At 48.5% G+C, this 22,453-nt stretch overlaps 1 protein-coding gene across 1 annotated transcript; it reads left to right on the forward strand.

Annotated features, from left to right (window-relative positions):
* The first annotated feature begins 692 nt into the window (after positions 1-692).
* On the forward strand, positions 693-18,760 carry LOC117051721 (carcinoembryonic antigen-related cell adhesion molecule 3-like). The gene is made up of 7 exons (XM_033158349.1): positions 693-810; positions 6,184-6,389; positions 8,767-9,174; positions 12,430-12,810; positions 14,918-15,043; positions 16,285-16,359; positions 18,438-18,760. Exons 2-6 carry the CDS (start codon positions 6,338-6,340, stop codon positions 16,320-16,322), a joined length of 1,005 nt encoding a protein of 334 aa, XP_033014240.1. The 5' UTR covers positions 693-810; positions 6,184-6,337; the 3' UTR covers positions 16,323-16,359; positions 18,438-18,760.
* Positions 18,761-22,453: the final 3,693 nt, after the last annotated feature.

Genomic DNA, 22,453 nt, shown 5'->3' on the forward strand with positions numbered 1-22,453 from the left:
GCTTCTTCTTGTTGTTTTGTGTTTGCAATGTAAGAAATTTAGTCATTCTGGATTATACAACTTGTTTGTTTGCATTGGGTTAAGATACATCCTCCTCTCAATGAGATTAGAGGGGTGTGGAATGCATGCTGAACACTTAAGGCTGCAGAAAGGCCATAGACCAGGCACAGGCAAACTTGGTTCTCCAGATGTTTTGGGACTACAACTCCCATCATCCCTGACCACTGGTCCTGTTAGCTAGGGATGATGGGAGTTGTAGTCCCAAAATCTCTGGAGGGCCGAGTTTGCCTATGCCTGCAATAGACATCCCACCCAAACCCCGGCCAAGATCATGCTTGAAAATTCTTTAAAAGTTAGATGGCTGTTGGGCCATGGACCATGGGCGTACCCAAGGGGGCAGGAGGGGGCAGGTGCCCCCCTAGAAGCAAGCTGCCCCCCCTCCCCGAAGCAAAAATGATCAGTCGTCTCCTGGGTCTGGCTCAAAAAGCAGCGCTGCTACCATTGCTGAGTGCTTGTTTGCTGAGACTGAGCAAAGAGGGAAGTGTGCTGGGTGAAAACATCTGGAGAGGACTGGAGACTGATATCTCCCTGATCCCCCCCCCCAAGCTTCCTTATCAGTCCCCAGACATATTCACCCACCTTAGACTGCTTGATAAGAAGCAGGCTACTCTGTGACCTATTATCGCCTAATCCCAGTTGATGGCCCTGGTCTCTAAAACTGACTCCTGCCCCACCCTCCATGGTTGTATAATCTCTGGAAGGGAAGACGGAGCTTTCTCTGTGCTGCTGTTTTGATCCACAGCAATTTTGGTGAGTGACTTTACCCCCTTGCCCATTGCCTTTTAACCCCTAAAAAAAGTGTTTGGATGATTTTTCAAATCTAAATTAAAACTAAACAAAGTCTACCTAACTGGTAGTAAACAAACACACATGGTTTGGTGTGCTTGTGTGTTGATGTACTTTCTATTGCTGGATTGATGACTGGAGTATAAATACAGGTAGGTAGCCGTGTTGGTCTGCCATAGTCAAAACAAAATAAAATAAAAAATTCCTTCCAGTAGCACCTTAGAGACCAACTAAGTTTGTTCTTGGTATGAGCTTTCGTGTGCATGCATACTATAAGGGTGTGTTGACTTCTTTTTCAGTGTATCTGAAGAAGTGTGCATGCACACAAAAGCTCATACCAAGAACAAACTTAGTTGGTCTCTAAGGTGCTACTGGAAGGAATTTGTTTGTTTTATTTTGTTTTGGAGTATAAATAAGCAGTGGTGTTTTCCTGTGCTTTTCAAACAACTCACTTCTTTGCATTTCAGAATACATCTTGTCACTTAATGGTTAACACTTGCTTGCAAGTAATTAAAGTAAATTATAAGCTATTTAGTCATAAAGTGTTAGTGTTCTGATATGCTGCTGCATGGAAGAGGTGTGAGTTGCTATGTCTCCTTGCTTTCAGATTCTTATAAAGTAGTTGAGAAGTAAAGGAATATATGAAGAGATGCTAACTTATGTGACCAACATCTGTGCATACTGCACCTGTGAAACTTATATCATGGTTCCTAGCAATTTCAGTGCTTGAGTTCTCAAATTGTCAAAACCTCATAGAAAAAGCCTGTGTGAATAAATTGGCCCATAAAATTTATGTGTAAGATTGGTTTAATTATCCTAACAGGAGTTATAATTTTTTTACTGTTTAATATTTTGTTTAGAGGTGGAATGTGCTGCTGTTTGTGAGACCAAAAGTATTTTTTGGGGGTGGGTAGGGGCCTGCTTTAAATAAGAGTTACCTTAAAAAGCTAACAAATTTAGTATTGTGTAAGCCAGTGGTGTCCAAACTTTTTTCAAAGAGGTCCAGATTTGATGAAGTGAAGGGCCGTGAGGGCTGACCAAAGGGCCGACCAAAGTTGTTAACCTTTTCTAGGGTTGAAGTTGTTGAGGTTTTTAAAGGATTTTACCCCAGGAAATAAACTGCCACAGGGGCCGGATTAAACCAACTGGTGGGCCGAATTAGGTCCCCGAAATGGACTTTGGACATGCCTGGCTGAAATTTCAATTCAGAGGAGCTGAATAAATAAATAAATAAAACCTCCCCTCCAGTAGTTTCAAGCACTACTACAGGCTCCACATAATATCTGTACTGCATTGTTTACTGTGACAGCACCTGCACTTTGGAACTCCCTGCCTATTGCAGCAAAGCTCGTGCCTTTGCTAGACTCTTTTCGGGCACCTGCTAAAAGCATTCTTCCTTAGGCAAGCATACCTAGATGCTTAGGAAGTTGAAGTAATCTTAATCTTAATATTTTATCTTTTGCATGTTTTTCCTATGGGGAAACTTCTAATGTGTTCCCAACCGCAGAATTTTGAACCAAAAATTATGGGAGGCGGGGACGGGCGGACAGGAAAACCGTCTGAAACCTTGCAAAAGCCAAACAAGGAAGGGGAAATATACTCTGTTCTTTGTCTGATCACTCCCTCTCCCTCCCAGCAGTAGTGCTTGGGCAACTGGATAGCTCAATTTGTTACAGCATGGTGCTGATAACACCAAGGTTGCAGGTTCGATCCCCGGGTGAGACAGCTGCCTATTCCTGCATTGCAGGGGGTTCGACTAGATGACCCCCGGGGTCCCTCTCAGTTCTACGATTCTGTACTTCTATATTTCCAGATTAATGCTGCTTATTTGTTTACAGTAATACATGCAGGTCTGGCTGTTTGGATATCTGAATCTGCACTGTGCATAGCAAAGTTTAGGTACGAATGCCTCATATTTCAACGAGTGAATTTTCGTTTAACGAGCATTTGTATGTACTACAAAACCCGGCAGCACCTGTTTTTCTGGAGGCAATGGGGAGAGAAATAAAATATGTCTGTACACCATAGGAAGTGCTGCCTCTCCAAAATCATTTCCTGCTCTGTTAAAAAACCATTAGGAGGGCCATGGTGAAGGTGAGCACCCAACAATGATATGAACTATGCAATTGTTTAAAGCAGAGATGGGGCCCTCTGGATATTGCTGGACTACAACTCCCATCATGCTGGCTGTGGCTGATGGGAACTGGAGTCCAAACAGCAGACCGGTGGCCACAGGTTTCAACCACCTGCTTTAAGAATCTCTAAGATACCACAACAAGCTGCGCATCCCAGCATGGCCACTAGTTGGCAGCGTTCACTTCTCCCATCTGTCCATCGGAATCTGTCTGTTTTTGTGAGTTTCGTCAGTTCGGTTGCTGCATTGCCCCACTCTGAACGGCTGCTGTCAGGCGGTGGTGACAGCAGGGAAACGGACTTCGTAACTTTCTTTCCTAATTCTTGCCAGGAAGCTAGTAAGAGCCACGCGTTGCATCATGGAACCTATGCTGCTCTTTTGCAACGGGCAGGCAAGGGACAGGAAATATAGGTTGCACTTCTTAGTGGCATAGGGTGGTGGGAGGCAGGTAAGGAGGCAGGGTCCTTGTACACCTATAGAGAGCCAGGGAAGAGCCATAGTTCAGTGGCAGAGCCCCTGCTTTGCATGCAGAAGGTCCCAATTTCAATACCTGGCCTCTCCAGGTAAGGCTGAGAGCTTCCCCAGCCTGAGAAACCACTCCCAAGCAGATGCTGAGCCAGCTGTTCGGCCTCACATGCACGCTTTCGACCACTTCAATCTGCAGAACCAGCACAATGATGAAAAACAAAAATGAACAACCAGAGAAGAAGAAGAAGATAGCAGGGTTTTGGTTTCAGGGTCGCGAGGACAGGTTCTTCATTCATCTGTTTGTTTGCTTCTGTTGACGGTGCGATAGGTTGGACAGCCCAGAGCTTGGTTGGTTGTATTTAGCTGACTGCACTGGGTTTTGTTTAAGAGTGTCAAAACTGGACTCTGGGGGGACCTGTCAGGAGTGAACATGGATTGCTGGTACCAAACTGTATTGGAAACAACCCTACAAGAAAAGCTAACCCAATGTTTTTTTGAAGTGAACATGGGAACAAATAAAAGAGGACACCTTCACCCCGGTGTGGCTCCCCTTTGTATCATATACAACCCAACAAGACAACACCATAAACCTCCCAACAGCATACAAATCGATCTGGCCAATCTGGCCAATCTGGCACCCCTTTTGAGGATGCTTGGCTGCTGAAGGAGGAGGCCTCCATCTGTTTACCTTCCCTTTACCCCTTTTGCCAAAGTCCTGGATGATTCTGCATCGTGTTGAACTTCCTGCTTTTATACTCACTTTCCTACCACCAACACAGAGCCCAAGGTGGCACACGTGGTTCTCCTGCTCCTCAATGAATCCCCCAAACAACCCCCTTGAGTTAGGTTAGGATGAGAGGGAAAGTGACTGGCCCAAGGTTCATTGATGGCTGAGTGGGGATTCGAACCCTGGTCCGCCAGGTCCTAGTCCTACACTAAAGCTGGTGCACCATCCTGGTACTCAAGGTACCTGCCCCAATGGGTAGGTGCCCATTCCTGCTCCCTGTCTTCTTACCAGGCACCTCTTCCACCAGCCGGACTCCAGCATGGCATCTGGTAGACTGAGGAACTTGGGGACAAATGCGGCCCTTTGGGACTTTATTCCTGGCCCCTGGGGTGCTCCACATGCAAGACCCCTCCTTACACCCCTTGAGTTCTTTGTCCTTGAAATCCGATTATGCCTCTTGAATGTTTGGGCGCTGAAGAAAGGCGTACATCGAATTAGCCTGCTGTTTTACGGCTTTTGGCATCCGTCTGCCTCGAGAGACAGTGGAGTGCGCTTCCAGGGGTGAATTAAAAGTGCTGGAGAATCGCAGCTCCTGCTGTGGCTGTGGAGACTTGTAACTGCTTCCTCCAGCGTTGTTTTGGCTGCAGCGCCAAACTGAACTCCCTGGGGCGCGAGCCTGGGCAGTGTGTTGGGAGGTCCTGAGCTGCCCAGAGGACAAGACCACCCCCCCCCAGCCTCACTGATGTGGTCCAAAGGAAGGCAGAGCAATACATTTGGCACCAGCTTGGCAGCAGGAGTTGCCGGAAGTTGCATACAAGGTGCCATCCAACCATCTGAGGGACTGCACTCCACATTTGTGTAGGGTTTACTCCTCAGCCTTTTCTCCTGAAGATGAGCCGCAAGGCAGCCTATTTTGCAAAGGTAATATTTGCATGAATTGTTTGCCTCTGGCCCTGCCTGCCCTGGCATGTGCCCCCCCCCCCCCGGAAGGTTTTGAAGCAAATAATGTGGCCCTCAGGGCTGAAGATCTTCCCCTCTGAATGCAAGAACTGAATTTAAGAGTGGAAACATGAGATACTGAGAGACCTAAAATTGAAATGCCTTTCCATCCATAAATATTAGATATTAAACAAGTTGAATAACAAAGGAGAATTGTAAAGAAATAAGAAATGGGAATAATAGTGTGTTAAAAGAAAGGAAAAGGATAAGTGGAAATGAATTGCAGCTGAGTTGATTGGAAGTCAAGCACTGGGTGAGGGGGGTGTTGAAAGGTGGTGGGGAAAACAGATGTAAGGATGCAAGGAAAGACTGGTTGAGTTTTTTTGTTTTTGTTCTTTATTTGTTGTCTTTGTTGTTGTTGCTGCTTTTTTTAAATGAATGAATGTTAGTTTATTTTGTTTGTAACAATGAATGAATGTTAGTCTATTTTGTTTGTAACATGCGAACGTATTAATAGTTGTATTGATGAATAATAAAATAAAGCTTTTTATAACAAAACAAAACAAAAAAAGAAATGCCTTTCCATCCTTTTGAACTGTGCCATGTTTCCTAACTGTGCCTACTCAGAAGCAAGTCCTGCTGAATTCAGTGGGCCTTACTCCTGGGTAAGTGGGGTTAGGATTGCAGCCAAGACTAAAGCATGGCAGTTGCCTGTTCTCCTTCCCTCCCTGTGTTGTTGCGTCACCATAGCAGACTGTAAGCGCTTTGAGAGCAGAGACCTCTCCTGTGTTGCCTAGCTAACAATGTACATTGAGGACACTCTACTGATAAATAATCCCTTCTGTGCATGGAAGGGGCGACAGCTGACTCCCCCCCCCAGCCCCACAAGAACCCAGTGACCCACTTGTCCCCACACCTCTCGAGTTGCACTACAGGGCTGAGCTGCCAGGACTCAGCCTTAGTCACCTTGAGATGGTGTAACTCAGAAACGGCAAAATAAACGAACCAAAGAAGGCAGGGATGTGCAGACCTTGTGTTACGGTACCCGTTTCCTTCCTTTTTTCTTCAGGACAAAAGGAGAAACAGGCAGAGGGGAGGAAGCGAGTGTTGCAGGCAGAGGGACCCAGACTTTGTCCAGAGAAGAGGCTCTGTCAGTCCATCCGTCCGTCCGTCCTGATTCTTGGAAGTGTTTGAAGTTTTGCAGGCTGCAGGAGAAAAAGGCGATGGGTCTCCCCAACAGCCGACAGGGAGCACAGAAGGCCATGCTTCTGACAGGTAAGCTGAGGAAAGGTAGTAGGGCAGCGGCAGAGCATCATTCTTGCACGCAAAAGGCTGCAGGTTAAATCCCTGGCGTCTCCAGGTAGGGCTGGGGTTGTCCCTTCCTTGAAACCCTGGAGAGCCGCTGCCGTTAGTGTAGGCAAAAGCGTCATAGAATCACAGAACTGTAGAGTTGGAAGGGACCCCCGAGGGTCATCTAGTCCAACCCCCTGCAATGCAGGAATCTCAGCTAAAGTATCCCTGGCAGATGGCCACCCAACCTCTGCTTAAAAACCTGAAGCCCTGGGTTCGAGTCCTACCCTCCGGAGCAGGAGAAAACAAGCTCGCTCCATCTTCCATGTGGCAGCAGCCCTTGAGGTATTTAAAGACGGCTCTCATATCTCCTCTCGGTCTCCCCTTTACCCAGCTCCTTCGACCGTTCCTCATAAGGCTTTGGTTTCCATGCCCTTGGTCTTCTTCCTCTGCACAAGTTCCAGCTTGTCGGTGTCCTTCTTAAATTGTGGCGCCCCAGTTAGATGGATCAACAGGCTGGTTGCACAAGGCGCAGGGCCAGGAGGGGGCATTTTGCTACTTAAGACCGGGGGGAGGGGAACCCTGCTGCCCCCAAACCATAGCCTGCCCCCTCCTTGCAGCAGGAACACCTGCAGCTCAGGAGGTGGCAGCAAGGCAGCAGCAGCCACAACAGAACACCTTGTTTTCATTGAGATTCCTGCATTGCCGGGGGTTGGACTAGAAAAGACCCTCAGGATCCCTTCCAACTCTATGATTCTAGGGTACGCCCACGGAGGAGGTGGTGGCAGGGAGAGGCAAGTGGTGGGGTGCATCCATGATGGGGGAGGTGGCAGGGGGTGTCCTCAGCAGCAGGGCAAACTCCTAGTGGGGCAGGGGCATGCCGCGGCAGTGGGCAGTGTGCTCCTTGGACCCAAATCTGCCTCCTGAGCTGACGGCCTTTCTTCTTCTCATGGGCAGGCTGGCCCGATATCTTCAGTTTAGAAGAGCAAACTTCCTCTTTCCCCCTTCCGGGTACCATTTTCTGCCACACCCTGAAGCACAGAAGCACCCAGCTTCCTTCGTCCTTTGTTGGAGACCCTCCAAGTTTCCCTATTTTCCAGCGACGGCTCCAGATTTACCAAAGCTGTCCCGGTTTCTGATTTGATCCTGGAATGCCCCGTTTTCCCTTAGGACGTCCCTATTTTCACCTAATAAATATTGGAGTGTACAGTAGGGTGTCCCTTTTTTCACCAGGGAAATGTTGGAGGGTATAGAGTTATCCGACCCCCCGAGCCAAGGAGATAAGTAACTATCCAACCTTTAGAAGACATCTGGGGGCACACCTGTATAGGGAAGCTTTTTTTTAAAAAAATTAATGTTTCATTTTGTTTTTATATATGTTGGAAGCTGCCCAGAGTGGCTGGAGCAACCCAGTTAGATGGGCAGGGGTAAGAATAATAAAAGAGTTGTTGTTAAGGAATAAAAAGTAAAGGCAAAGGGACCCCTGACCATTAGGTCCAGTTGTGTCCGACTCTGGGGTTGCGGCCAGGGGCGTCGCATGGGGGGCAGGGGGGGCCGCCCCGGGTTCCAGGGGAGGGGGGTGACACTTGGGCCACCCCGCCCCGCCGGCGGCCCCCGAGCAAGCTGCAGAGCGAGGCTGCTCTGCCCCACGGTTTGTGCGGGGCCCGCCTGCTGGCACCGTTATGGGGCTGCCCCGCCCCTGCTGCACGAGCCGCTGCGGAAGCAGCAGCACCGGCCCAGACGCGAGTGTGCACATGTGACATTTTGCACGTGCGCACTCCGTCTGGGCCGGCGCTGCCGCTTCCGCGGTGACTTTGCGAGCCCGCTGGGTGAAAAGGCGGCTTGTGGGCAGCTGCCGATCGCACGTGGCAGCCCCACAAGCCGCCTTTTCACTCAGAGGGCTTGCAATGTCGCTGCGGAAGCAGCAGCAGCGGCGGGAGCCCAGCAGCGGAGTGTGCATGTGCAACATTTTGCGCGTGCACACTCAGTTCTGACGTTGCGTCGTGACATCATGACGCAACGTCAGGATGCCCCGCCCCCAGGGGGTGCCTCCTCCGCGCTGCCGCCCCGGGCAGCGTGGAGCCTCCCTCCGCCCCTGGTTGCGGCGCTCATCTTGCTTTATTGGCCGAGGGAGCCGGCATACAGCTTCCGGGTCATGTGGCCAGCATGACAAAGTCGCTTCCGGCGAACCAGAGCAATGCACGGAAACACCGTTTACCTTCCCGCTGGAGTGGTACCTATTTATCTACTTGCACTTTTACGTGCTTTCAACCGGAGAAATGTTGGAGGGTATGTTATTGTGTTTGTTAGGCCACTGCCCCGCAGAAGAAATCTTAGTCCGTTTTCCCTCCCCTCTCCTTAGGCTTCCTCCTAAGCTGCATGTTGCAGCTGGTGCCAGCACAGTTTCAACCCCAGTTGTCTTTGACCCCTGAGCCACATGACCCTTTGGTGGGCAGGGATGTCAAGCTGTCTCTGGAGGGCGCCCCCCGGCAGTTCGTGCAGTGCCAGTGGTTCCGGCAAAGCCGCTCGGGGAGAGCCGAGCAAATCTTCACGCACTTTGGGCAGAGCCAGAGGCAGCCGGAAAGAGGCCGCGGACACACCGGACGGGAGACGTTGAGAGACGGCTGCTCCTTGTATATCACCAGATTGACGCAGTCCGATACAGGGAACTACACCGTGGTGATGCAGATCGACCAGAACCAGCAAACAGGCCAAGGGCAACAATTTTTAGGGAGAAACTACTCGGTCTCCTATTATTTGCATATCTCAAGTAAGTATCAAAGCGCTCGGTTGCCACCTTTTTCATGGAAAGGCTCCTGTGTGTTTAACCACAATGTGTAACAGGGGAAAGAGCCATCCTTTTTTTCTTAGCATTGCAACACCAGAGGCAAAAGTGAGCAGGGTGGAGAATGTTCAGTTTTTCCTTCTTTTTAAATTGCTTTTTACTGAGTTTTAAATTGGTTATTCATCTACATAGAATCATAGAATCATAGAGTTTGAAGAGACCACAAGGGCCATCCAGTCCAACCCCCTGCCAAGCAGGAAGCACCATCAAAGCATTCCTGACAGATGGCTGTCAAGCCTCTGCTTAAAGACCTCCAAAGAAGGAGACTCCACCACACTCCTTGGTAGCAAATTCCACTGTCCAACAGCTCTCACTGTCAGGAAGTTCTTCCTAACGTTTAGGTGGAATCTTCTTTCTTGTAGTTTGAATCCATTGCCCCGTGTCCGCTTCTTTGGAGCAGCAGAAAACAACCTTTCACCCTCCTCTATATGACATCCTTTTATATATTTGAACATGGCTATCATATCACCCCTTAAGCTTGTCTTCTCCAGGCTAAACATACCCAGCTCCCTAAGCCGTTCCTCATAAGGCATTTGACCATTTTGGTTGCCCTCTTCTGGACACCTTCCAGCTTGTCAGTATCCTTCTTGAACTGTGGTGCCCATTCACTCTTTAACATATATTGTACACATATAAAAACCAAACAATAGCAACACTTCTGCACAATATTTCTTCCCACCACCTCAGTGCGGCTTCTTCTGTCTTTTCAGCTGTGTTGTTTTTCGTTACTGCCTTTCTAATACATATTATATCTCATTTATCTGATCTTTACTTTGCAAAATTTAGTCGGAACTTATCTGAGAACAATGTTTCCCCAGATAATCTTTTACACTTTCCCACTCCTTCCTTCCTTCCTTCCTTCCTTCCTTCCTTCCTTCCTTCCTTCCTTTCTTTCTTTCTTTCTTTCTTTCTTTCTTTCAGATTTTGGTTTGGTTGGTTCCTAATTGCCTCCATCATCCTTGCTAATTCCAAATACTCATACAATTTCCCTTGCCATTCTTCCTTTGTTGGTGTCCTGCCCCTCCCCCCCTTCCAATTTCTAGCCGTCAACATAGAATGTTCCGTTTTTCCTTTGCGCAAGAGCTTAGCCTCCGCACACAAACACCTCCCTATCCTCTGTCCAGGCAAGCAAGAGGCATTGCCAAAGTTCGGGGGCAGAGCCGTCTTTCCCATGGGTGTTAGTGGTTCATTGCGCCAGGACGCCGGCCTCTCAGGGATGCCCTAGCGAGTGGGGGAGCTGCGCGGCTTTGCCGGCAGCCTCCCCTTTCCCTGCATGCCCTCCAGCTGTGCCCCACCAACTATATGGCTGGCGGGCGTGCAGCTTCCTTCACAAGCCTCCCCACAGAGGCTTAGGATGGAAGCTGCTTCCCTCCCAAGCCTCTGCATGTGCTAAAGACAGCCCTGCTCCTGGTAGTTGTTCTCCTCCTGCTTCCTGGCAAAAGTCGGCGCACACAGGCTTCCTTCTTAAGCTCCCCGACGCCGGACAGCATATCCGCCAGCACGTTTTCCTGCTTGATCGCCGCCACCACGCCGGGTATCAGGGCGGTGGGGGAGGCAAAGGACATTTTCTACCACCCCCTCCCTTGTTTTGGAGTTGCCGGGGGGGCGCCAGAGGGATCTTTGCACCACGGCGCCGGATATGCTTAAGACGGCCCTGTTCGGGGGCCCAGTCCCGCCAGGCAAACGCCCTCAGCAAGGGTCTGGAGCAGCAGCGCCCGTGAAAGGCGTGGCCTGGGGAGGATTCCAGGGGCCGGTGAGAGAGTTGTGGAGGGCCGGAGGTTCCCCCCCCCCAACTCCTTGGATTGCCGCTTGTTGCTGCAAATGTTCCCGCTGCCGCCAGCTCCAATGGCGCTTTGTTTCCACACCATGAAAGGCTTGGATCTGCCGGTCTCTGCAGACTGGCCTCCTGTATCAAGGGAACAAGAGACCCGCTCTAGAAGAAGGGCTGATAAAATTATTGGAGCTGGCTGAGATGGCAAAGCCAAAATGTTTAATTAGAGGGGAAAAAATCATTGCTGGCACTGGTTAAGGATTGGAAATTTCTTATGGACTTTTTGCAGGATAGAGGAAATGAATGTGTAATATTGGGATTTGGGTATTTTAAAAACACTACTTTATAGAAGATAGAATGGTTGTGGTTTAAAGAACAAATGTCATGTGTAGCTGCAGGACAGAGAGCCAAAAAGTCCTTTTACTCTCCTCTATTTTATTTTAGTCTGTTCTTTCTTTCTCTTCTCTCTCGCTTTCTCTTTCTTTAGGTCTCTCCTTGTCTTGTATTTTCTTCTTTCTGGCTTTGTTCTTTTTTAGACTAAGTAGCTGTTCTATCTTAGCATATTATTTTTTAAAAAAAGCTACTTTGTGATGTGTGTGTGTATTTTTGTATATCTGTGAATGAGTATCAATAAATAAGTGTGTGTTCGTATGGCACAACAGCAGGCAGATTTTCTGGTCAGTTGGCAACCCCTAATTCGATCTCAGTGCACTCCTATCAATTCACCATCCATTGCTGGAAGTTTTGGCTCTAAATAATTGTAGGGTCAGGAAAGACAGTGGGAATTTCCTTCCTTTTAAACTAAATCCTGTACATGTATTCTTGGGGGGGGGGGCTGTGAAAAAGTGACAATACAGCAGGGCGGGGGGGGGAGGGGAGAGAGCAAAGTTATTTAAGGGTAGTTTGGCCCCTTCCACATAAAGTTGCTAGTTGACCGGAAAGGAAAGGAAAAAAGATGGGCTGCACAAGCTTGGTTTGCAGAAGCACAGTGATAAACATTTGGCAAAAGTCCGCGGGTCCAGCTGCTGATTGGGGCACAGGAGTGCAAGCTGTGAAATAAGTTGGCAACCCACTTTCAAAATATATATATATACTGTATTAGCCCGAATATAAGCCACACCCTCAAATAAGCCGCCCCTTTAAAATTCGGGGGGGGGGGAGACAATATCCAAATATAAGCCACTCCCTTAAAATTCTGCAGGCACTCACATCCCTAAATGGCAAATGTAGAAGAAAATCCTACAGTGATATCTTAAAAGCCAATTTTTCTAAGGTCGCAAATTTAAGCCACGCTTTAACTTTTCACGGCCGGAATTTGGGGAAAATGTGAGGCTTATATTCAGGCCAATACGGTATATTCAACTCTCATCCTGTGCCATGTGAAATCCTCACGAACTCTATTTTTACAGGTCTCATCTCCATAATCCTCAACCCACAACGTCCTGTTCAAGGTCAGGACCTCACCCTGACCCCACAAAATGCCCCAAAGCAATTTAGCTTTTGCCATTGGCTCATACTTTCCAGTCGTGGGAATGAAAAGGTTCTCGAATACAACCCAAAGGACAGAGACCAGCAGAGCTCATCCCAAGACAGAGTGACTTTGAGAAGGGATTGCTCCTTGCAAATCAGGCAGCTTGATATTTCCGACACTGGCAATTACACGGTGCGGATCGAATCTCCTTTGGACCAGCAGCAACAACCAGGGCAGGGGACTTTCCCCCAAGAACCTCAAGAAGGAAACATTCAGGTGCACAAGGGACAGCTCTATATTGACGTCCTCCGACAATCTGGCAAGTATCCATCATCTCCAAAGCGCTACACAGTATGGCAACCACCTGCTTAAATAAACAATGACTTCTTCCTTTTGGGGCCCCTAAAAAGCTTTTTAAAAATCAATTAATCAAACCGCTTCATTGATTAGACATTGAAACCCCACTCCAAGCACTAGGGGACGCCAAAAATAATATTTGCATTCTGGGGACAAAACATTTCCTTGGCCAAGCAGAGTCCCTTCTAGTGCTTTCCCTCCTGATGCAGTTTAACTTCTGACACCACTGTTGCACTTTTCCAAAGAGTGGCGGAAAGCAATGGGATTGGTTGCAGGTTTTAATTTCTATCCAGCTTCCCAATGAAAGAAACACAAACCTGGGGGTTTGCTCACAGCATGTTGCTGTCCTATGGAGATGCAGAGAGTCTGGTCCCACAGAGAGTAGGCCAGGCAAGAGTAGCAGAAGGTGGATCCTGACCATAAACTGATTAACTAGTCCTTCTCTCTTTTAGGTCCTGTCCACACTATGTATTTAAAGCACTTTGATGCCACTTTTAAACCATCATGGCTTCCCCCCCCCCCGCCAAGAATTCTGGGAAGTGTAATTTGCTATAGTGACTGAGAGTTGTTAGGAGACACCCACCCCCTTCTCCTTAAAGGTAAAAGTAAAGGGACCCCTGACCATCAGGTCCAGTCGTGTCCGACTTTGGGGTTGCGGCGCTCATCTCGCTCTATAGGCCGAGGGAGCCAGCGTTTGTCCGCAGACAGCTTCCGGGTCATGTGGCCAGCATGACAAAGCCACTTCTGGAGAACCAGAGCAGCGCACGGAAACGCTGGAGCGGTCCTATTTATCTACTTGCACTTTGATGTGCTTTCGAACTGCTAGGTGGGCAGGAGCTGGGACCGAGCAACGGAAGCTCACCCCGTGGCAGGGATTCGAACCGCCGATCTTCTGATCAGTGAGCCCTAGACTCTGTGGTTTAACCCACAGCGCCACCTGGTTCCCCCCCCCTTCCCCTTACAGAACCACAATTCCCTGGGAAGAGGTATAATATATGTATGATATACCAGCAGGTGCCCAATAAGTGGTCTTATTTATTGGTTTCTTTTACACAGTTTGTAGTCCAGCATTCATTTTGGACCAGCTCCAACTGTTTCTCAAGAGAGCAGCTTGCCTTTTGGCCACTAGGCGGCAACCACATAAATATATACAATATTGCAAGGGGATGGAGAACTGGTAGCTCTGAGAGGGGAATTGGAGCTTCCTAACAACACCCAGCAACTTCTCAGCAGACTACAGTTCCCAGGATTCTTTGCGGGGAAGTCATGGCTGTTTAAAGTGGATAGAGTGGGATACTGCTTTCAACATACAGTGGAACCTTGGCTCCCAAACGGCTTAGATGCCGAACAAATCGGCTCCCAAACGCCACAAACCCGGAAGTAAGTGTTCCGGTTTGCGAACGTCTTACAGAAGCCGAACGTCCAACGTGGCTTCTGCTTGAGTGCAAGAAGCTCCTGCAGCCAGTTGGAAGCCACGCCTTGGTTTTCGAACTGTTTTGGGAGTCGAATGGACGCCCAGAATGGATTAAGTTCAAGAAGCAAGGTACTACTGTATAGTACAGACAGGGCCTTGATCTAAGAAGTACTTAAATTAAGTACTAAGAAGTACCCAGCCAGATGGGTGGAGTATAAATATATTATTATTAGGAGGGACAGCAAGCCCCAGGTTAGGAGAGGCGTCCCTGCCTCGTTCTCTCACACTGGAGAGAATGCCTTTGTCTAAAAAATGTCCATTCTGCCATCTTGGGACTTTAAACTATTGTTTCAGCCATGTGCAAATGAGTGCCACCCCATGCGCACCTTTTGGGAGATGTTTTGGCCTCTTCGAAATAAAGTTGCCAGCTTACCTTGTACGGCCAGGGGGTGGTGAGTTTTGGACACGTGAAGATTTACGCAGATTGAATCACTACCTAAGCTGTTTTGCTTCACCAGCTAAGGTTTATTTAACCGTCCGGAAAGGCCTCCTTGCGTGGGTGTTGGAAAGCACACCCGGATCGCAACAGCGCAGCTGTTTGGAGCCAAATTCCGGAGCAATGCTTTCATTCCAAATCCGTTTTCCCCTCTTTCAGGTCATGACCCCCAAAAAGGTCGTGCCCCTGGCTCTTTGACCTACAGCGCGGCAGTCGTCGCTGGGACCGTGCTTGGATCGCTCGCCTGGGCAGACGCCCTGACGCCCGTCTTCTCCGGGCTATTCTGTGAGTGGCACACTAACCACTAGGATACGCAGCTTCAGAAACGAGGATAAGGCTCTCTCTCTCTCTCGAGGGCTGCCGGTCATGGTCTCTGAAAACCAGCCACTGGAGAACGAGAGTCCAGTTTGTGGGCTTCTCAGAGGCATCTGGTTGGCTGCTATGAGAAAAGGATGCTGGACTAGACAGGGCTTTGCTCTGACTCAGTGGGGTTCTTCTTAATTCCCTAGAGATGGGAATAAGGACCAGCGTTTTGTTTTGGCCCATATGCCACATTCATCACTGGCCATCCCACACTCTCACACACACAATCTCAGGCTCACACACCATCATACCTTCCGACACGACATGCCCCAAATCCGGGACACCATCTTCCGGGTCTGGAATCCCACACAAGTCACATGACCTGTGTGGGATCACAGATCTGGGAAAGGCACATTTTCGGGGTGGGTTTTCGGCCCGAAATTACACAACGGCAAGGCTCCCAAAATGGCCGCCGTACTCTCTCAGGAAGAAACGGGATGGCCCGGGTTTTTCCAGGGCAGTTGACAGGAATGCACCATACCTTTAAAGCAAACATGTACATCCCAAAGACGCCTGGGAACTGTATTATTATTATTATTATTATTATTATTATTATTATTATTATTAATTTCATTTCAATACCGCATTATATTTTTAAGGAAAATCTCAAAGCGGTTTACAGCACATTAAAACGATCCAGGATCAAACATTTCCGAAGAAAGCCAAATATAAAGTATACAGTCAAAGCAACATAATGAACAGGAAACGAAAATACTATCTTAACAGATTTCAAAACGAAACATTACAAAGGAGATCAGCTGCAGAATACATATTTGACACAAGGAAAGTTGACCAAAAAAAATCTTAAACATTTCAAAAGGAAACATTGCCAAGTGAAGTCAAATATGAAATGCACATTTAAAACAGTACCGTTTACAGAGCTAAGACCGCCGCCCCCCCCCCAGCACAACAAACCACAGTTCCCAAGATTTATCGGGTGGGAGGGGGAATGTTCTTTAAATGTCCCAGGGTTTCTGCTTCCCAAAGACAGCTAGGTTTGAATCTCCGCTGAAGCACAAAGCTCCCTTGGCCGCCTTGAGCCACTCACCCTGTCCTGCCTAGCAGAATTGTTGTTAGGCTAAAACAAGACGATCTCTGTGTTTCGCTGGAGGAAGGGGAGAGTGTGGGTGCACTTAATAAACCCATTTCCTCCACCCTTTTAGGCTCCCTCACTTCCCGGAAGCGCAAAGTCGTCCCATGAATGATGAGTTTGGCGGAAAGTCCCTCACTTTTGCAAGGTACGTTGACAGCCTGTTGGGTTGGTTGTGACGGGGGGGGAGGGGCTCGATCTCGCAGGATCCGCAACTTCTGGGGCGTTTGCTCCTTCCCCAGCTTGGGCTCAAATTCAGCTCGTAGGAAACCAGTGCCGTGCACTGCTTGCCCTCCCACGCCCAAAGCTAGGACGCCAAGAACTCCAGGAATCCAAAGCCAACTGATCAGAAGAACCTGGCGCAGCCTGCTCCTTTGCCTTTAACAGCAGTTTGATCTGCATGAAACATTAAATAGTCAAACTGCTTTCGAGCACAGCAATGAAGACATCAAAAAACCCATGTGGACCTGTCTATCGATAAAGGCTTTCCAGGTACCCTAGGTTTGGGGCTTAGCCAAGTAGCCTAATGGGGAATAGCTGTAGCTCAGCGGGGGGAGAATCGTCTTGCACGCTGAAGGTCCCTGGTTCAAATCCCGGCATCGCCAGGTAGGGCTGGGGAAGATCCCACACACCTGACAGCTAGATGGACCGGCGTTCTGATTTGCTACAAGGCAGCTTCTGTCCTGATTCCAGCTCAGACCCTGATGACTTGAGAGTGAGGAAGAGGTAGTGACTCACGTCTGCGCGACAGAAAAAGCAAGTCCAGTTGGGCTGCAAGCAGCCATTCCGGCTTACAGAGAGTCCAAGATCTCTGGACAAGCAGTTCAGAACTGGGCGGAAGCAAAAGGGCTGTCCCAATGGGCAAGGCTTGCTTACTCACAGGGTGTCTCCTGCCTCACGAGACTGCTGAGTGGTCACTGCATTGGAAGAGGGTCTGTTCCCAGAAATGGGGGCACCACCAGGGCCTGGGTGACCAAGCCGTGCCCTGCTCCTAGCACTGCTTCCTGCAACCCTTGGCTTCCCATCCAGAGCTAGGGATGCCATATTTCAAAAAGTGAAAATCTGGGCACAAAAGTTGCTGTTGCTGTTGCTGTTTTTTGGCCAAAGTTGCTGAGCTTTTGTATGTGTTTGGGAGGGGAAAAAACTAAAAAAAAAAAAAACGCTATTTTTTGAGCTATTTTTAAGGATAGCTCTTTATCTAAACTTTCGACATGGGTTTTTCCGCCCAGACACTGCTTATGACTGTCATATTCCGGCTATATCCGGGAAATTATGGGCATATGGCCACCCTATCAGCCATATCTTTGGGAGGAAGAAATGCCCTGCCTCCTCTGGACCTCTGTTCTCCCCTCCCATTCCCCTCCTTGTCCGTCTGAGCCTCCTGGGCCTGGCATCACCTCTGGACTCAGGGCAGCCTCCTGTGTTCCTATGACTTACCAGGGAGTGGTCCTTCTTCTGTCCTGGGGTTGTTTTAGGCAGCCGGCTAAGTCCATCCTGCCTTTCCAAAGCATTTGGTTGTAAGGGAAATCAAGACATTCCAGGATCAAATCAGAACCTGGGGTGGTTTCTGTAAATCTGGGACTGCCCCTGGAAAACAGGGGCACTTGGGGGGGTCTTTGTAAGAGGCACGAGCCGCTGCAATCCATTGTGGCATTGGAAACGGCTGGATGGATCCCTCCCCCCCCCCCGGCGGTGCAAGCGGCAAAGTTTGAAGTAGCCAGCAGGTGGCAGGCTTGCCACCAACAACAATGGCAGCGGTGCCAAACATTTCCCAAGAGACAACTTGTCAGACAAACACACACACAAAAGCCCCCAACGCCTTGGGGATCTGCAGAAACCAGCAGGGAAAGCTTCACCCAGCACCTGGCATGAGCATTGTTACCTGATAATGCCTACAGATCTAGTTGCTTTGAAAGGCGCAGGAGCATGGGTTGCTAGGAAAAGTTGGCAGCTCTGAATGTGACTCGTACTGGCAGTGATTTATTGCCGCTGCATCCAGATTTTTTGTTCATGCTGGACAATAAGCTACTCAGCTCGAAATCATTTCATCACATGTTCATCTTGCCTCTCTTTTCCTTCTCCTCTTGCCAACTTTATTTTGTAAGCTGTTTGGGGCAAAGAACTCTCTCTCTCTCTCTCTCTCTCTCTCTCTTTATACTGTACAAGCTCCACATCGCCAACACCCTATGAATATTCTAATATTCTAATCGCCAAATCTTTCCACAGCCTCGCCATCTGGGAAACAGATTCCCGATAACCAGGAAGACCTCTCTGCCTCTTTCTATGCAGTGCCAAGCCGTGGATGAAGAAATACCCTGGATCCTGTGCAGACTTATAGATAAAAACTTTATTTCATTTCTGTTAATACAAAAAATAATAATAATAATAATGTAAAGGTTTCTAAAACTTCTATCCAGCATTCGATCAACTCAGCATAGACTCATTGGAATTAATAGGCATGATGAACTTAGGCCCATTAATTTCACTGGGTCTACTCTGATGTAGACAGTGCACAAGATGTGCAACTTACAGAAACTCAGAAAAGTATATCAAACTTATGTAGCTTGTTTTCCCATAATTATCAGATGTTACCCAGTTTTGAACAAACTTATTGTAAGCCTGTTGATACTTTTTTTCAAATAAAGTGTTGCTTTTTTCCTGCCTTAAACCTACAAATTTTCATTTCAGCTGCATGATTTGCTACCCATCTGGAACAGATCCCTGCGGTTCTTTTAACACTTTCCTGGGCCTTCTGCACCCAGCATGGACTCCAGGTCTGCAGCACAGGAAGAGGTCAAGGGGGGGGGGTGAATAAAAGGATTAGTAGGGTAAAAGAATCGATATGGTGGAAGTTTATAAAATTGTGCGTGGCAGGGAGAAAGCGGAACAGAAGCCAGCCAGCAATAAATCACTTGGAGTAGGTCAAGTCAACTCTTTATTAGAAGGAACAAGGTCTGCTCAGGGGAGCCAGACTCATAAGCACAGCAGGTTTATTGTGGAGACGAAAGGTCCCTGCCTTACCACGGCTGTCCCAGGATCCTCCTCCCTGGGATCCTTCCCAAGTAATCTGAGACTTCATTGCCATGCCTCTCTTTGCTCCATCCTCTTCATACCAGTGTGGTGTAGTGGTTAAGAGCGGTGGACTTGTAATCTGGTGAACCGGGTTCGCGTCTCCGCTCCTCCACATGCAGCTGCTGGGTGACCTTGGGCTAGTCACACTTCTCTGAAGTCTCTCAGCCCCACTCACCTCACAGTGTGTTTGTTGTGGGGGAGGAAGGGGAAGGAGAATGTTAGCCGCTTTGAGACTCCTTAGGGTAGTGATAAAGAGGGATGTCAAATCCAAACTCCTCCTCCTCCTCCTCTTCTTCTTCTTCTTCTTCTTCTTCGGGTTCTGGGAGACAAGGGAGGAGGGGAGCTTGTCGCAGCAGGAGGGGAAGACACCCCTGACTCTTCACCAGTCTGACTCCTCTTGGCCTCTGCTTCTGCCTCTGATTCTGGACTTCTCTTTGCCACAGACTCCCCATGTTCACCAAACCCTGTTACCCCTTCAGCTTCCCGCACCTCCTCTTCCCAGTCTTCTCCCTCTGTTCCCTCACCATCACACTACCACCACTCCCCGGGCTCTGAGCCTTCTTCCTTTGGGGGTTCCCCACCTGCTTCCTCCCACCATTCCTCTGTGTCCAGCCAGTCCATGACATCTTCTCCAGGTATCCCTACCAAGCTAGGTACGATGGGAGTGCGTGGCCTTTTCAGTGGTGGCCCCCTGGATATGGAATGCCCTCCCTAGAGACAGCCAGGAACTAGCGGACCTTGTTCCACTTCCTTGACAGAGTTGCCCTTGTTATTTTCACTGACTCCCCTGCTGCGCCGTTAATTGCCGGCTGACACAGTCACGTTCGGTCGCTATGGGGTGAAGCTTCCGCTGCCCCTCATCTCCTTGCCCGAGAGAAACGCTCTGCCTGCATTCAGACCCCTCCAGGTGACCTAATTCCTGGTTTGCTTGCACAAACCTCACACAGAGATGAGATTATATCCGGCCTTTATTGAGCATTCCTCCCGATTTGCTTGCAGGGTGTTGATTAAAACTCTTCCCGTTAATCATTTCCCCCCCGCCATTTTCCAAACTGGATTTCTTGTGACAGGGTGACACAGAGCCCTTTATATCACGTTAATTGCACAAACCTAAACTTCCGGTATGTGCCTGAATCCCTCCCGCAAAACTGCGGCAGTCTGCAGGCACCTATAATTTTTCTGCACGGCAGGCTGCTCTGAAAGGAGCAGGAGCACCTCGGAAAGCGGCCGCCCCGCATTCCAAAATCCTGACACCTAGAAAAAGTGGAACAGGGTGTCTGCCATGGGAAGAGCAATGGGGTGGCGTCTCCTTGCTCAAGAATCTCTGGAAGGTTCTTAATTGCAGCCTGGCATTGATCATTAGCTAACCGGTTAACAAATAAGGGAATAAAAACCCTCTCCAGGGTGCAGCTGACTAACCAAAGCAAGTTGAATCCCAGGGAAAGGTTCCAACTAGGGTAAAGATTAACTAACAGGGCCAGCAACAAAATGTTGCAGCGTGGAATATCCCGGTCAGGGTTCCAGCTAGTCAGCCAGCCATGCCCTTATCCCATTCCTGCTTCCCCCTCAGTTTTCCATCTCTGCCTCCCCCCCCCCCCCGACCCTCTAAGTGTCCCAATTTTCTAGGGACTTCCCCAATTTAGAGAAGCCATCCCGGTTTCTGATTTGATCTCAGAATGTCCCATTTTTTCCCTTAGGGTGTCCCTATTTTCAGTGGGAAAATGCTGGAGGGTATGGAGTTATCCGACCCCCCCCCCCAAGCCGTCTGAAGGCAATCCTGTATAGGGAAGTTGTTGTTTTTTAATGTTTTATTGTGTTTTTATATATCTTGCAGTGGCTGGGGCAACCCAGTAAGGTGTGTGGGGTGTAAAGAGTAAAATTATCATTATGGAATAGAACATCTTTATTTTCATCGGAGAAATGTTGGAGGGTATGCCCCCCCCCCACTTTTGTTGCTTCTGAGCATGCTCACTCCTCGCCCTCTAGGGCGTTCCTTCCTCAATATTTTTATAATTCTGCACTCACACAAATCTTAGCATGCAGTTCCTCATAAACATCACTGTTGGGGTTCAGAGGTCCCCCTCTTATTCCAACGCCTTTGCTTCCAGAGCAGCTTGAACAGTATTGAGTGTTTGTGGGGAGGGGCTTGTTGATTTGGTTATTTTTTTTTGGTTCGTGTTTTTATCATATATTTGGTGTTGTTATATTGTAGTTTTATGCTGTGAAGCACCCTGAGATCTGCAAATGTCGGCCAGTACAGTCGTGCCTTGGTTCTCGAACGGCTCAGTTGCCGAACAAATCGGCTTCCGAACGCCACAAACCAAGAAGTACTGCATCTTTCGCTCCATAAGATGCACTTTTTCCCTCCTGAAAATTAAGGGGAAATATCTGTGCGTCTTATGGAGCAAATGGTGGTCCCTGGAGCCGAATTGCCCAGGGGCCAAAAGCAGATAGTGCTTTTTATTTTACAAAGAGAAAAAGGGTTGTTGAAAGGACCCCGCTCAGCAGCTGATCAGCAAGAGATCAGGAGAGAGATAAGTGTCCCGGCTCCCTTTCAGCCCTGCCCTCCATTGTTGAATGTGCTGCAGAGGGAGGTTGTTTGTTTCCCCAGCGACATGTGACTGGCTGATTAGATTATCAGTCTGCAAACTGTAGAAATGGCTCCCTTTCCTTCAGAAGCTGCAAAAATGTGAGTTGAACCCCATAAAAATTGGGGCTTTTCCTCTTTGCTTTTCCCCCTTTGCAAAAGGAGCTTTGCTTTTCTCCCTTTGCAAAAAAGCTGCAAAACTTTTAGCTGATCCTCAAAAAAACCAGGGCTTTTCCCTTTGCAAAAAAAGCTGCAAAACTTTTAGCTGATCCTCAAAAAAACCAGGGCTTTTAGAGGAGGAAAACCAGAAAAAAGTGAGCGATGATGCCGTCACTTGGACCTTCCACACAAACACCTTCAGTCCCTTTTCCACCCCCCTCTCCCCAATGTCAAGGGACATTTGCTCTCTATTTGCATTTCTTAAATGGCTGAACGCAACTTTTCCCAGTAACAGAGACCTGCTTTGTTACAACTTGTGACTCTGTTAAACATTTCCTATCTTGAAACCAACTGCGGCGAATTTCCTAGCAAAACAATCTCGGGTAGCAGGTCACAAATAATAACAGGCCTCCCTTATCGCCGA

Source organism: Lacerta agilis, chromosome 8 (assembly GCF_009819535.1).
Source record: "Lacerta agilis isolate rLacAgi1 chromosome 8, rLacAgi1.pri, whole genome shotgun sequence".
In the NCBI taxonomy this organism is placed as follows: domain Eukaryota; kingdom Metazoa; phylum Chordata; class Lepidosauria; order Squamata; family Lacertidae; genus Lacerta; species Lacerta agilis.